This window comes from Montipora foliosa, chromosome 10, assembly GCF_036669935.1.
Source record: "Montipora foliosa isolate CH-2021 chromosome 10, ASM3666993v2, whole genome shotgun sequence".
Classification (NCBI taxonomy): domain Eukaryota; kingdom Metazoa; phylum Cnidaria; class Anthozoa; order Scleractinia; family Acroporidae; genus Montipora; species Montipora foliosa.
Genome location: NC_090878.1, coordinates 22,843,297 through 22,858,874, shown reverse-complemented (window position 1 = coordinate 22,858,874; position 15,578 = coordinate 22,843,297). Strand labels below are relative to the sequence as shown.

The following is a 15,578-nucleotide window of genomic DNA, read 5'->3' as shown; positions in this document are numbered from 1 at the left end:
GTAAGGACTCAATATTAGTCTTTGGCTCTAAGAGTCATTGCTTAAAAATCAACAGATTTTTTAGATGATTTTGATTAGGGTTGTAAAAGCACAAATGCAATATTAGAGTGAAGCCCTTGTTATATTTAATACCCAAGAATGGCTAATTTTCAAGCAATGTTAAAGATAAGAAGTAAACTTGCACAGGATTCCGACGTCTTGCATTCAAGCTGGGGCTAAAGGATAATTTCAGACAGCACATCTCTGTCACAAGACCGGTACATCAGCTATTAGTGTCGGCTCGCTCTGATTTCATACTGAATAGATAAGTGGTCTCCATTATCAAATTAACAAAATAACTAAAATCACCAGTTTATATTGATATTGAGCACTGTTTTGTTCTCGTATTCGCCAATTTAAATCCTTTTAACGTTCATTGACGTTGAAAAAGCTCACTCTTCCAGATATTACGATATTGTATACAGCTTATTCCTCTCAACATGCAATTTTTCGCTAATCGCACAGAGCGCTGAGTTTGCTCCAAGTGTTTCCCTGAACTGGTTTCAAGAATATCTCGGCATGCCAAGAGAGATTGTGCGGAACACATTTCAACTTAAGGTTGGTACAAAATTTTTCATCTTTCAATCCCTTTTTTTCCCCATACGTCATTTGAGAGATTTTCTTTGTCATTCCTTTTTTTGTTGACGCCTTGTCGATTGGATTATTTTCTCGCGAAACTCGAAAAAGTTCAATTTAACAGCAATGATGTGAAAACTACTTTGTAAGATCATTCAAGTCAAAGTGAAGTTCTTTAGTTAGAAAAGTTTAGTCAACTGGCTATCAACTAAGCTTTGTAGATCTAAATTCGGAAAAATACTGGAAAAAGAAAGCCAGAGGGTGGACAAAATGGGATTGAATCCGGAGCACGCTCGAACAAATGCACTAGGCTTCGCCACCACTAGTTTAACACCACTGTTTCTTCGATAACATTAATAAAATTGTCAAACGTTGAGGAAAATAATAACCCTGAGTTTTGAGAATGTAAGTTTTAAAATTATACTCAGTTTGATTGAAACCGGAGCACCCTCGAAAAAAATACGAAGGATAACGCCACAGTCTAGTTGACAGTAACACCACAACTGTAGCCGAAACGTGCAGTTTACTCGAAAGACGTTTTAAATCGCATCAGGAATGGGGACGTTAAAATTTGACAGCTTACTGAGAACATGAATCTTGACCGAGGTCATATCTCACAGAGCTGTGTGAAACAGCATTGCTTGTTATTGTATTACCCGAAAGAGGAGTTTAGGTTTTGAAATTGACGACTAAGGAACAGGACCTCTTTCGGTACTGAATATTGTCATGTAACAGGAACTATTCTATTCGCATGTAGAATTAAGTTCCCTCTTTGCGGGTAGGTCTGATTGTTAAAACGGTCCATTTCTATCGTCATATTGGGAAAGTCATATAACTACCTAATTGATATTCAATACTAAACAATCGGTGCCATCCATGGAACATTAAGGAACAATTCATTAAACAAAAAGAAAGAACCGTTTTTCTCTCTAAATTGCTAATTGCTTGGCGGTCTACTGAATTATCACATCAATACCATAATTGGTATGCTAGAGCTTATAAACAATAGCAATCTTAAAATACAGCAATGAAGTACTTATTCAATGAAATGGCTCTCTTTTAAGAGCGCAAACTGAATATTCTAGAAAAAGCAACCGTAGTGCTGTGTCTTTTCGCCGCCGATTCAACTAACGAAGTGTCACGGACGCCTTCTAAGAAGAAACATTATACATACTTCTGATTTGTGTTTACATTATAAGGTCCACGCAATTTAAGGACCCCTATACGAAGCCCTTTGTATTTCTTTGAAGAAAAAATGAAGTCAATAGGTTTTGGTCAAAGTTTCCCATAGGGAACTTAGTTCCTTGAGATAGGTACATTTGCCGTACGCCTCACTTCTTTAAAAGGGAAATTAGTTAGCAAACGCCCAGTTAGAGTTAGCTAGGGTCCAATACATTTGAGCCTTGACCCTTTAATAAAACCATCCCAATATAATGTGTTCGAAGACACTTCAAGAAAACTGAAGCCACCTTCGATGCCAAAAATACATTTTTCATCTCAATTAACGTTCTAATTGAGACTTAAGGATGGTGCCACCTAATCAAAAGAGCTTTTTCCCCGGGGTTATTGGAATGTGAAATGAAAATAGGGGCTATCCACGCATTTTTCGGAGATAATAAGGTTTGATTTTTGCTTAAACAGTAACGCACGTTTTTTCGCAGTCGTTATCGGCACAAACGTTTACTTGCAGTAAAACAACAGGAACGTCAACGATCTTTAAAATATATAGCAAATTCCCACCGGATGATTCTGTAAATGTTTTTATCACAAAAACGTGACCATAGAGCCATTTTTGAGCTTGACAGCCCTCACATGTACATGTAGTCACTACAAAGCACCCTTTATCAATTTTTCACGGCCCCAAACATTAATCCCGACTTCAATAGGCCTAAAACGTCCATTTTATATAATAAAAAAATTGAGGTCACCATACGATTTCAAAAGTTAATTCAGTTTTTTGCAGCGTTTTAATTTGTGGATTGATTTTTGCAATTTTTTTACTCCCCTCCCCGGTGAATAAAGACATTTGCACCTGTTTTCGAGGTGCACTCTTGGATATTCACAATGGCGACAGGTACACAAAGAAGAAAGTTGTACACTTTTTGAGTTGATATTTCCTTGCTTCTTTGGGAAGACTGGATCTTTTTTCGGAAAGTGGCTCTTAAGTGACCAGAATAACGTTGCAAGGTTGTTTCGAGAGGAAAATCTACTTGATTTTTGTTGTACACTGTAATGGAATCTTACGCCTACGCGCTGAAGTGATCATTAAGCTACATGTACTTGCATTGTCATTCTTTCTTGTGGTGAGCTTACTTGCCTTTGTAGGCCTTTTGAAGTCCATTAAAATTAGTTAGCCAAAGTTTGTTCAGTTTTCATATGTTTTTGGACGTCCCTCGATCATTTTTCTCACTTTTGCCGGTCTTGGTAGCAGCCGATTGTACAAAACAAAAAAAAAATGCTTGGCTCAGATCATGCTTTGTGATAATCTTTTGAACAAGTAGCAATTATTGAAAGAGGCTGAGTAGGATATGAAGAATTCTGCTGATCAAGGAAGGTGTTATCCACCGAAGCCGAAGGCCGAGGTGGATAATACTCTCCGAGATCTGTAGAATTCTTCATATCCTGCGAAAGCCAAATTCAATAATTGCTTTATTATTTATTAAAAATATTTAAAACTTTCGTAAAACTGCCGCTGACTCCACTGCAGTTATAGGATTTCTGATGTTTTTCTCAGTCTTGAAGTAAGACTCAAAAATTAAGCGATGTTGTTTCGTCGACGTTTTTCTATTCTCACTGTCTTTATCATTAAAGGGGCTAGGTTACGCAATTTTAGGCAATTTCATTCCATATTTTGTATTGTCCAACAACTTGTTCCGATGTTGGTAAATAAAAGACATTCATGTAAAGCATTATTAGCATTATATTCCAAAAACGATCCTTGAAACGCGACAAAGTATCTTTTGTTTTAAGGAAATTCTCATGAGAGCCGATTCTTGATCGGTATTGTTCAACAGAGATTCCCATATTACTTACTTCTGACGAAATCGTGGGCTAGCAGACTCTTGTCAACTGTGGTTGGATGGTTCGTCCAATTCGATTCAACAACAACAGCAAGGACAGCATAAGCACAGGAGAGTCTCTTTTGCTTTCAAGTAACTTCAGAGCCTTCCAAATACTTTCAGATATTATCAGGTATTCTCAAGCAGGTCTTTTGAGCAGATTCAAGCCCTTAAATGTTGGCTTGCGAGAGTCAATAATGACTCGTAGGTTTTAATGTGGCGCAACCTGTACCAAAGGTCCAGACCGTGAATTGAAATGTTGCCCTGTGAGAGCACAACTCCTCGCTGTAATCCAAACTTAGAAGACAAGCCGACTGTAGAAAAGCCGGCGCCGCTTTTCACACGCAGTTCTTTTCGTTTTCTCGACTATGTAGAAGATTAGAAGTTTACGTAGCTTAGCCGAGCGTTGACTGGGGCCTATCTTCGACGAGACGATAGTAAACCACGTGACAACCACTCTGTTCACCGTGACAAATCCAGGAATAAATATCTTGGGCCACGGCATTGAGTGGTTTACACTTCGTGTAAGCCAAACAAAAATTCAAAGCGTGACAAAATGATTGCGTGAGGCGCAGAACAAATGCGCAATGACAATAGGTGGCACCGTTCACAGAAAGGGATGGGCAAGAGAAAATCATTCTGATTTTCCATGAAGGTTGCCACGGTCTTAATGATCGTAGCGGGAATAGCACAGAGCTGGGTTAAATATTACGTAGGTTTCTTGACAATTACTGCTCCTTCCATAAAGTATATGGCCTTTAAAGTTCACCAGTACACAGCAAGTTTACGTTGTCTTCGCAGCGACAGTTCGCGGACCGTGAAAAACAGAAATCGACAAAGTGGATTAAACATTTGACCTATTAACCCGTTCTTCTACAATGATTGACGGAAATGAATTTGAACTGCTGGGTACGCAAGGTCATGTTCAGACAAATTCGGCCCTTGTTCCTTGCAAAACACTCTTTCCTATAGGAATACGTTACTACCTCATTATTTGTTTTAAGTGTTTTGTTTAAAGCCGATGGATCATTGTTTGAACCACTACAATTCACAACACATTGGTGCACGCACGCAATTTCCGTGCAATTAGTTCAAACCATGTTGCACGTGAAAATGACCTAATCTTCCTCCTCCCTTGCCCCTCATTCAATGTCGAATGTCCAAACCGTTCATGTTCTCGAGTGGTATCAGGTAAGTCGGGGCCCACATTGAAAGTAGCAGCGCAAAGTTACGAGGTGGTCCAGAAAGAGAGTCGAGTACATGAGTGTCTCACTGTTATTTTAGTAGGAATGTAGATTTGCAATAACTTGACGGCTCGATATGCAATTGTTAACGGAAGCGACTCACGAATTATTGTTCACATTCAATTTAACCACCGAAAGTATGAAGAGGTCTTCTCAGCTTCAGTTTCGTTTATTTATTTTCCCAATGGGGCCACGTGGTCGAAGTAGAAGGAATTGTTTTACAATTAAAAATTCCCAGCGAAGTGGGAGTGGGAATGGAGTCAATATCAATGTCAATGTCTGATCTGTCTTCCTTTCCACTGCCACAGGACCTAAACCACCTCCTTTAAAGATAGGAATGAATATGACAAAAGTAGAGGATAATGATAAACCTAAGTTTTGAGAATGTAATGTTAAAAATGATGCTCAGATTGATACCTCATGAAAAGATTCATTACATATAGCTCCTCATAAATCAATAATATTTAAGAAAATAGCTGAGGACTTCGCCCAGTCATACAAGTGGAAAAAACTTAATTTACTATACCATTCACATTTTAGGTTTTTTTTCCATAGCAAGTGATCTTGGGATGTTTTGAAATCATCACTTACTACAGCCATATTTTTGCGATGTGCTGAAAGGAAAATTTTAACATGAAACCACAAGGCTCGGAAACACGCGAAGATCGCGACTCCGTCTTGAATAGTAATGCTCTGAGAACTAGGTTTGCAACACACATGTCCATTGATCCCAAAGAAGGAAAGACTGACAGAGAAAATTATGTGACCAGAGAGGATTCTAGACGTGTATCTGAGAACGTCACCAAGTCAGTTGTTACTAGAAGTGTTATTGATAAGAGATCAAGTTCATCTTACAAGACACGAGAAGACAAATCGGTCAAAAAACGAGATTTAAAAGGCACTTCCAACTCCTTAACAGAACGTACAAACCTCGCTTCCAACAGTTTATTATATCTGAATGCAGATGATAGGGAGGCTCCTCTCAGCTCTTTTTACGCGTCAAACTCAAAAGATGAACATTTCAGTGACGTTGCGAAAGAAGGTGACCATGTTGAGGACGCAATATCATCCTTTTATCGATCATCAAACGACAACAAAATCTGTGACCGGAAAGCTCACAAAGGCGAAAGAAGTAAGGATTCTAACCACAACACATCAAAATTACGGTTTCTGGAAACCAATCGAGAAGCCAGTAACTTTGGCGATGACTCAGATGCGTTGGTGTCCCATGAACGTGGAGGATCTCCAGAAAATCGAGCCAGGAAACTCGAAAAAATATATCGAAGAGAAAATGATAATGTTAAAGATAGGGGCTTAGAGGATACAAACATTCTGCGAAGATCTTTGGAAAGAAAGCAAGCGTCAAACTTCCTCGAAAGAGAAAGAATTGCAAAAAGGTTCTCGGTCGACGATAGTTTTGACTCTCCAAAACACATTTCTAAAACCTATGTTTCGCTATCTGATAAATGGAGAGGCAGAGTACCCGGAAATTCAAAGTACTACAAGGATTCGCCCTTCCTTCGTGATCAAAGTCCATTTACTCAAATGGGAAGAGGTGATGATGAAGTCGATTACAGAGGAGACGGGACGTTCAGCTCCCGTTCTCTCTCCTTGGAAGCACTTAACGACAATGTAAGAGATGAGCTCAAGATATACCGAGAATTACCAGGAAGAAAAGAGTTTCTTTCTTATATAGCAAGGGGAACGGCGGGTGAAGAAAGAGACCTTTCAAGAGAAAACAGACGTCAAAGTTCACTTCAACGAGATGAACGAGGTAGGGATCGGAAAAGGCAAGACTCTTTCTTGAGACTAAGAAGCAAGTCATCTGACGAGCTGAGGGAATTGAGCAGAGGTGAAAACAGAAACCTTTTAGATTATCAATCCAGCTACCCTCTTTGGAACGGTGCAAGTCAGCGGGGAACTAGCAAGGAACAGCATTTACCGAGCAAGGCAACACATGACTTCCTTAGACAACGTATAACCAAGGTAAAGTCAGATACGGAGACAATGGGAAAGGCAAAAAATGAACTGATATCACCGTACTCTGTCAGAAAAGAGCCATCCACCCATGATACAGCAAGGGGAAAGGCGGATAGAGAAAAATACCTTTCAAGTGAAAACAGACATCAAAGTTCACTTGAACGAGATGCGCGAAGTAGGGATCGGAAAAGGCGAGACTCACTCTTAAGATTAAGAAGCAAGTCATCTGATGAGCTGAGGGAATTGAGCAGAGGTGAAAACAGTATCCTTTTGGATTATCCATCCAACTGCTCTCTTTGGATCGGCGCAAGTCAGGGGGGAAGTAGCGAGGAACTGCATTCAACAGGGATGGCAACACATGACTTCCTTAGACAAGATGTAACCAACCTAAAGGCAGGTACGGAGTCAGTGGGAAAGGCAAAAACTGAATTAATATCACCGTACTCAGTTAGTAAAGGGCCATCTAGCCATGACAAACTTAAAGAAGACATTGCAAAACTAAAAGTGGAAACTCTAACCCGAGAGCACCCGAAGCCTTACATCCCGCCGACACCTTCTAGAGTAAAGCTTGAAGACCACTCTTTCAAGAGGAAAAGTCGTCAGACATCTATTCAAGAAAAACTTAAAGAAGACATTGCCAAGCTTAAAGATGAAACAAGAGATTTTCCATCCCACACGAGAAGAGCTTCTGACACCACGACAGGTCCAGATAGTGTGGTAAAAGAGAAGGGGGATATCCTACAGAGTGGAGCTACCACATCCTTGTTTGAGCGATACGCTTACTCCAAGAGAGACGGAAACGTATTCGAGGATGGAATGCAAAAAAAGGAATCTCAGAGATATGGTGATCCGGATACTCTAAAATACATAGAGGAAGATAGAGGCCTCAAAATGGATAAAAGCAACATTCCACGAGTTGAACGATATAACGATGAGACAGTAGAGAGAGATTTTCCAGAATCTTCACAAGAGTACGGTCAACCAACACGCTACCACGAAAAATCAGATTTAAGGCGGTCTGACGGGCGGGAAGATCAAGAGTTTTTCAAAAGAAAGCCAAAAGAAGACCGGAATAGAAAGGAGGAAGTTGGAGTAATGGAGAATGAAAATTCATCATTTAATCAAAGATGTAGGTGGGAAGAACCATTGGGATTTAGCAAGGAAATAAGGAGAGGATCAACTCAAGGGTATGCAACCAAGCACGTCTTTAGAGCAGACTCGACGATGTCTATGACGTCAAACAAAAATGGCGACCGTGGTCCAAGCTCAGTTAGCGGGTTTTTCCATGGAAGTGTCTCCGAAGAGGATCAGTGTGCTTACTACCAAAAAGACTCGGGTGATCAAGAAAGAAGCAATTCACGTGACCCATTCAGGAAATCTGACGCTTCAGGACCACCAGAATCCTTCAGACAACCACAGTCTCCAAAGGAAAAAGAGCACTACAAACATGCAATGCCTCACAAATCAGAAGATGTATCTACTCAACGTACAAACCATCGCTCTACAACTAGAGGCAGCTTCGAGGAGCCGGTTAACGTTAGACACCTTGAGTACGATAGACAAAAAGAGGGGGCTATTCCATTGCCTTACAAAGAAATAGAAGAAAATGCTAAAAATCAAGATGATTTTTCCATTTCACCTCTTACAAGTAGTTCAAAAGAAGAGCACGTCAATATAGCAAGGGACGAAAAAGGTGTAACTTCAAGCAGAATCCAAAGGAGTAACGAAGTTTTAACAAAAAAGACATCTAGAGAAGATTTAATCCTTCCGAGAACGAGCTCCACCGAAAATATCAAGAAAAGGACTTCAAGGCAAGATATCTACAGAAATTTGTCTGAACGATCCGACCATGCACCGAGGACAAGACTTCAGGAAGAACTTTTCATGCAAAGAAACGTGATTTCTCAAAACGAAATTGTCGAGCCAATACTAGATTTCAATGAAAACAAGCCATCTGCAATGCGTGAACTGAAGAAAAAAGTTGAACAACTTAAGAGCAAAGTGGATGCACTTGACGACTCAAAATCGCTTGGCCAGCTGGAAAGGTATGTTGACGAACACTCCGAGAAGAAACCGGATGTTGAGATTAAAAACCCCGTGTACATTCCGAGATACCAGCCAACAACGACTGAGATAGGCTCTGGGACTGGTGTAGAACCAAAGCAGACCACAGAGGTAAGTATTATTACTAACAACACAAGGTTGGTGACTTTTCCGAAATTAAAAAAAGACCAGGTACTATGGTTTTACTGCGCTTTTCAATAACATGCGGACTCTTAAATTCAAAGGTCAACCGACAAATGCGTTTTTCGCTACCGTCAATCAAATGTTCGATGGTTCCTTCCAGCCTCCGACTACGTTGACTGAACTGGGCTCAACGATGTGATTTGATTACTGCCCACTCGACAGTAGTCGGAAGGTCGGAGGAGCCGCCGAACATTTGATTGACGGTAGCGAAAAACGCATTTGTCGGTTCACCTTTGAATTTAAGAGTCCGCATGTTATTGAAAGGCGCAGTAATTTGTCTTAAGTGTTACTTTTGGGTAGGTGATGACGAGATTTACTGACATTTTAACAGTTTACGTGGAAAATGGACACACCATGAAGTGTTTATCGTCAACATAAATCTGAATATTCTTAGGACAAATCAATTCTTTTATTTATCTAAATGAAAACTGTGATAATCCTAGACATTCGAGAAAGATGGAGGCTGTCTATTTTTCCGAGGTTGAATCCAGACGACGAAATATTTGCTCGAGTGTTTCAAAGACACTTGTCTTCTTGGTATTTCGATTAAAAGCCGATGTTATTCCACCTATTTTGAAGGTTGACGAGCCATGTTTATTTTTTTTTAAAAAAGAAAATTATGGTAGGGAAGGCAGAAATTCACAAAACTCAATTTTTTTTTAAACTACTAGGCCAAAGAACCCACTTCCGACACAATCAGCAGGCGAATCAGCCGACAGACAAGCACAGCAAGCACAACACGCCGCGTCAGTGGTATTTGTGACGAGGACTTACCAACGTCCCCAAGTAGTGTTTACGATACCAAAAATGACCCAGAGGAGGTTTTACCCACTGGTAAAAGCAGCCCTAGAGAGTACGTTATGGTGCAAACGCGTGACGCACAGACCATGACCACTCCTGGTGTTGAAGAACAAGTAGGGAGAGATAGGTATCGACGTGCAAACTCCCTCATCTCAGATATCATGGAGGAACCTGAAGTGATTGAGGAACTGAGAGGTGTTCCAATAGACCCCAGAGGAAACGAACCACCAATTCAAGAGGTAATAATATCATCTAATGACTTCTGAGCGAAGCAGAATTTAGTGGTATAAACAAGTTTCAAGGTTTCCTAGCAATAAGTTTTGTGTTTCGCGGAGAGGCCTTCTTATGTGATTTAGCCACTTTCGGATAAACATTCCTTCTATCCCTAATTTATGTGCACTGAGTTAGATCAGAAAGGTAGCTTTGAAGATCATTTGAGTTCAAGGGTCGTTTATCTTACCACGCAAAGGGGAAATTGATACGCCATTCTTTACGCTGTGCTATTTCATACTATGATACATCAGTCGCGAAATTCTGACTCCAGCGAAAATTTTGACATTTGAAAACAAGCAATATAACAGGCCTCAAACGCACGAGCTTTCCCTTTGATCTCTTCAATAGAAATGGCTGTTTTGAACTTGTCGGGGAGTCAGGGTGGTTTAGTGGTCATCAACCGTGCCTCCAACCTCTGTGACCCAGGTTCAACTCTGGCCTCGGGTCGTATGTGGGCTGAGTTTCAGTCGATCTCAATCTGACTCTGAGAGTTTTTCTCCGGGTACTCCGGTTTTCCTCCCTCCTCAAAATCGACTTCCGGCCTATTCCATCAGGCTGTAGTGCTGTGCTCCGAGGTCATACATGGGTCGTGTTCAGGGGCCGAGCGCCTAGCCGGCAGCACAGCTCCTTCGGCCCGAACTCGTTGAGCTGCGCTCTTAGTAATTCAGTCTCCGACTGCGAGAAAGGGCGATTAGCAGATCACATATTATTATTATTATTATTATTATTATTATTATTATTATTATTATTATTATTATTATTATTATTATTATTATTGTTACTTAGTCAAGAGTTATGCCGTTGCAAAACGTTTGACGCGCAGTTCCACGTTCTCTCATGAAAACGTGAACGTTGAAAAAATTGACTTCCATTAGATTGTAGATACGGGCGACATGACAGACAGTGGAGTGGCCACAATTCAAATTGATACCCAGCAACCTTTGTCATCAAGAAAATGCTGGTGGAATGCATTCTCAGCAGAGGATGTTGATCGCTTACTTGAAATTGAGCATCCTCCTCAATGGAACCCGTACACTGCAGAGGACATGGATAACATGTGGCAGCTTGGACCTATAAGACGAAGGAGCCTTCGTCGAGGATCTTATGGGAGAAGGTATATATCGCTTGACAACCGACTGAACTAGAACGCTTTACTTGATGCATACAAAATTACATAAATGATATGATTAACGGTGAGAACGAATCTACCAAACATGGCGCTATGTCAGTGACAACAGTCATCACTTCATGTGGCATTTGGTTCATTATCTCGGGGCGTATACCGCGTCAAAAAAACGCGAACAGGAAGTTTCTAGAGCAGGGATGAGTTCCTCGAAGTCTTGTTCTCGCTAGCCAGTGTTCACTAAGACGGCAATCGACATGTTCAATACAAATGAACCAGTGGTTAAGGCAAAATTGTGATAACTGAATGAAATAGAAAATGCTGTAATGCCTTACGTTTTTGTCAGTGGTAATATCAAATTTAGCATGAATGGAGCAGCATACGCGCGTTATACTAGCTTGAGAAAAGAATGGTACGAGTAACAGTGATCCATTTGGGGCAGTACGAAGATACTTAATTACTCTCTAGTGGGCGAGGAGGTCATCTTTTTATCAGCCAATTTTCTCGTGCCTTCCCCATTCTCTCAATTACGTATTTCAGCTATGCATAAGTCCCGATATATTATGGTACTTCAACTTTAAGCTACATTAGCCACATGCACAGCGTTCTCTTCGCTCCTCGCTAGCTGGACAGCTCATAGGAATGCCTTAAAAACACGATTTTGTCAGTGATTGTCTGAACAGTGCAGACATGACTTAAAATTTCACTCTCGTATATGATCTTAGTTTTACTTCTAAGTAAAACTGACCCCGCTGATTTCTCTATCTAAATCGACAGGTCGTTCAAGGGAAAACCTCTACGCACTCTTGATGATGCCGTGAATGTTTACGTTAGAGTTCGGGGAAGGCAAGAAAGACCTAGCCGTGCACAACGCATTATAGCAGCCCAAGCAGCACCACAGGAGAAAGCAATAGTGCTAAGGGCAGACAACAAAGAAACAGCAGATCCTTACATAAGAAAGATTAAAGTTGACGATATCTACGGAGCCGATGCTGTTAGGGTTGAGAATGGAATCGTGAAAATCAAAGTTGGTGATTTATCCAGTAAAGGAAGGTATTGAGAGGATTATAAACATTGGTATTGTTTTCTCAGTTATTATCGGCTACTGAGAAGAACTTGGGTTATTCTTGATAAGACTCTCTTGGGTTACGTTATACTTAGAAGCAATAGTTTTTATGAAAGAAGGAGTAGCGCACTCAAATACGCTGACCAACAACTTAAGCATTGTAGCCATTGTTTTTCTTTAATAAGTAAATTGTGTTGTCAGCCTGTTAGACTTTAGCAGATAGCCCCAACCTCTGCATAGATAATTCTTGATATAATGCTGAACCTTATTTCGTGTTTGTAAATTATTCAAATTGTTTACTTAAATAGGCGGACAAACATTTGAAATATTTGTCCGCCTAAGATCTGATCAAATCCTTTGCATAAATCTAGCTTTCCCAAGAATCAAAGCAATCCACTAAATGCTATTGTGCTATTGTGTCCCCAATACTCAGGTAATAGAAAAACGGCGGTCTTAAATCGGTTGTAAAATTCTGAAAATTTTCACTGAGATCTTTCGCAAAAATTGCAAAGTGGTCACTCATTACTCAAAGGGGATTGTGAAGCTATCGAATTGTTTCTATCTTTTCACAACTTCTTGATAACGAGTTTTTCTAAGACTGTTTCATGTTACCACAAACGAAAAGTCGCCGAAATGTTGAGATGCAGCTCATCTTGTGGATAAGCCTCGAGGATATAATTCCAATACAAGTGACATCGGTCAAGTAATAATTATTATTTCCTGTACAGTACCTGTACATTTGCACCTTCTCCCGATCCGTCAATCAACCTATGCATGAAATATTTGACCTCAACTTGTCTGTTTAATCTCTTTAGAAAAGCGTGGGCACGCATTCTGCAGCAAAAGGATCGGATTGTTGAGGTATTACATATTTAGAGCGAGTTTCAATCCTGTGTCGTAAAACCAAAACCAAAGTAATTACTTTGGCCAATCAAAAAGGACAAAGACAATCCAGTAAACCGATCAAAACTCGAAGTAATTACACGTAGCCGACACGAAGCGCGGGAAATTCGAACGCGCGAATCACGATTGGTTTTGGAAATTCCTTTTTCATTGGTTGAAAAAGTGGCACGAGAACTTTAATCCAATCACCGCGTGATGTAATGCAAAACCAAAGCAATTCGCTAATTACTTTCGACACTCAATTGAAATCCGCTCTCACTTGTTCGCCAACGTTCACTCTGATGTTTCAATCTTTGTAAGCCTGAGTAATCACCACTGCAACTGAATAACAATTACCGAAGAGTACATTTTCAAGTTATGAAGAAACAACAATTTAAGAAAAAGAAAACGACTTTGACTTAAAGTCTTTTATTAACGCAGGTTCACGATTGTAATTAAGTTGAACCCTGGTTCTCAAATTTGCACACGAAGATTGGCTAACTGCTAAACGGTCGGTCACAGCATGGCACGTCGAATTGCAATCTTCCACTGATCTCTTTTTTTTCCTGAATCCCTGTAGTCGGATGGTAATGTAACCATTCCTGTTTCCCGGGACCAGCACACAGACGGCGTCTATTACACAAACTACCAAGACAGACAGCAACTGGATGGTGCCTTACGCATGCCAATCAAGTTTAAGTTTCAAGAAGACGGCAAGCTAAAATCTAAAAAAGCTCGTGTCGCTAGAGAGATGAAAAAGGCCGGGAGCATAGGAAGGAGAAGACGGACCGCTGGCAGCCGAGCATACATCGTGGGGGCACGGTACTACCACTGTAACATGCTAAAGTCTACTGCTAGCTATGGTTCACCAGCTGAGCAAAAAGGCATAGTTCTACGAGGAAGACGCCTTAGTCCAAGGGTACGTTTCTCTATTGCCGACTGTTTAAAAAGAACAATCAAGCCACCTGAGGGAAAATGGCAAGTTTGTTTCACATCCCGTAAGAGATAACCTTCCACTCCTAACCTCCTACGGGTATCAACCATCTCCCACTTTTTACGGGAATCAAATACCTCTCATAAAAATCGATAGCTAATAGCAATGCTAATCTACTTACGTATGTTTAGTTGGCAGGCAATGCTATAGTGCTTAGAGGACGTCAACCATACACAGTCCCAATGAACACAGTTCAAAAAATCCACGCGGGCCACAAAGTGACAAGGCAAGCTGCATCGATGGAAGAAAAAGATGGAAAAATGGTGATCACTGTACATGCCATCCCACCACAGCCACCTAGGTTTAACTTGCAGCAAGCTGGACATTCTATGACACAATCCTCTAGCATGCTAACTTCTGGCTCCTATTATGATAGAACTCCTGAAAAACGAGATGTCTCAAGCATTTCTCGAAGTTACCTCGTACACTCGGGCGACGAAAGTACGTCTCGGGGATACACGACCTATTCATCCACTGGGCGGCAGGGTGCTTCATTTATCGCCACGGATCCGTCAAATGCCTACCGTCGCAGGTCCTCACGAGTCAATGGCATTTATACTGTTGCGAACACCTCAAATGAAGCGTCGAACACACCATCCATTGTTCCTTATGAAGGTGATAGCACACCAGGCAAAAGAACAAGGAACTACAACCACCCTTTGGTTGCTGATCCATCCAGATTTTACAAGGCACCCGGCTCAAGGATTAAAATTCTTGAACCAAGAATACACGCCACCACAGCGTATGGCGAGAATTTTATTACGCGGGATTATGGAGGCATGTCCAAAATGCAATACGTGAATGGCAAAACTGGTGGAAATAACACAATAATGAATAATAGGTTAGTGAAGTTTTAAACTTCTTTAAGTATGAGGGTTAACCAAGTTATACTTTCGGTAATATTGCCAGCACAATTCGTCAAACTCTAAGCAGACAGGGTATAGGCTAAAAATATTACTCAAATCGATTTGATTTTACTAGTCTCAAAAAACGAAGCCTTCCATCTGATGTGGCATATTTTACCAAAGAAAACAACAACAACAAACATAAAGACAAGAAATCTTAGTAGCAGTTACAAATATACGCAGCTCTTGAAACATTCAAATATATCTTAAATTGTAGATTTTCAATAAAAATGTAAAGAGCCTTCGTTATAAACGGCAACACTCAAATTTGCCGAAAAAAGGAATACTTACGCGTCGACGAAAAAAAAGGTGTATAATTGGTGTAAACATAGGGTAAAATATCCTACAGCTCTCTTCATAAAAAAGGGATACACGATGGATGTTGGCCC

The 15,578-nt window shown here is 40.5% G+C and overlaps 1 protein-coding gene across 2 annotated transcripts in view; it reads left to right on the top strand.

The window, feature by feature from the left end:
- The first annotated feature begins 509 nt into the window (after window positions 1-509).
- LOC137973763 (microtubule-associated protein futsch-like) overlaps window positions 510-15,578 on the top strand; it is a 19,277-nt gene continuing 4,208 nt past the window's right edge. Inside the window, exons 1-9 of one of the 2 annotated variants that reach the window (XM_068820647.1) lie at window positions 531-597; window positions 3,630-3,807; window positions 5,459-9,073; window positions 9,817-10,185; window positions 11,095-11,333; window positions 12,120-12,395; window positions 13,224-13,269; window positions 13,871-14,209; window positions 14,416-15,125. In XM_068820647.1, coding sequence (XP_068676748.1) covers window positions 5,552-9,073; window positions 9,817-10,185; window positions 11,095-11,333; window positions 12,120-12,395; window positions 13,224-13,269; window positions 13,871-14,209; window positions 14,416-15,125 — 5,501 coding nt within the window. In that variant the 5' untranslated portion in view covers window positions 531-597; window positions 3,630-3,807; window positions 5,459-5,551. Of the gene's footprint in view, window positions 598-3,629; window positions 3,808-5,458; window positions 9,074-9,816; window positions 10,186-11,094; window positions 11,334-12,119; window positions 12,396-13,223; window positions 13,270-13,870; window positions 14,210-14,415; window positions 15,126-15,578 lie in introns of both variants that reach the window. The other variant, XM_068820646.1, reaches the window with a different exon arrangement.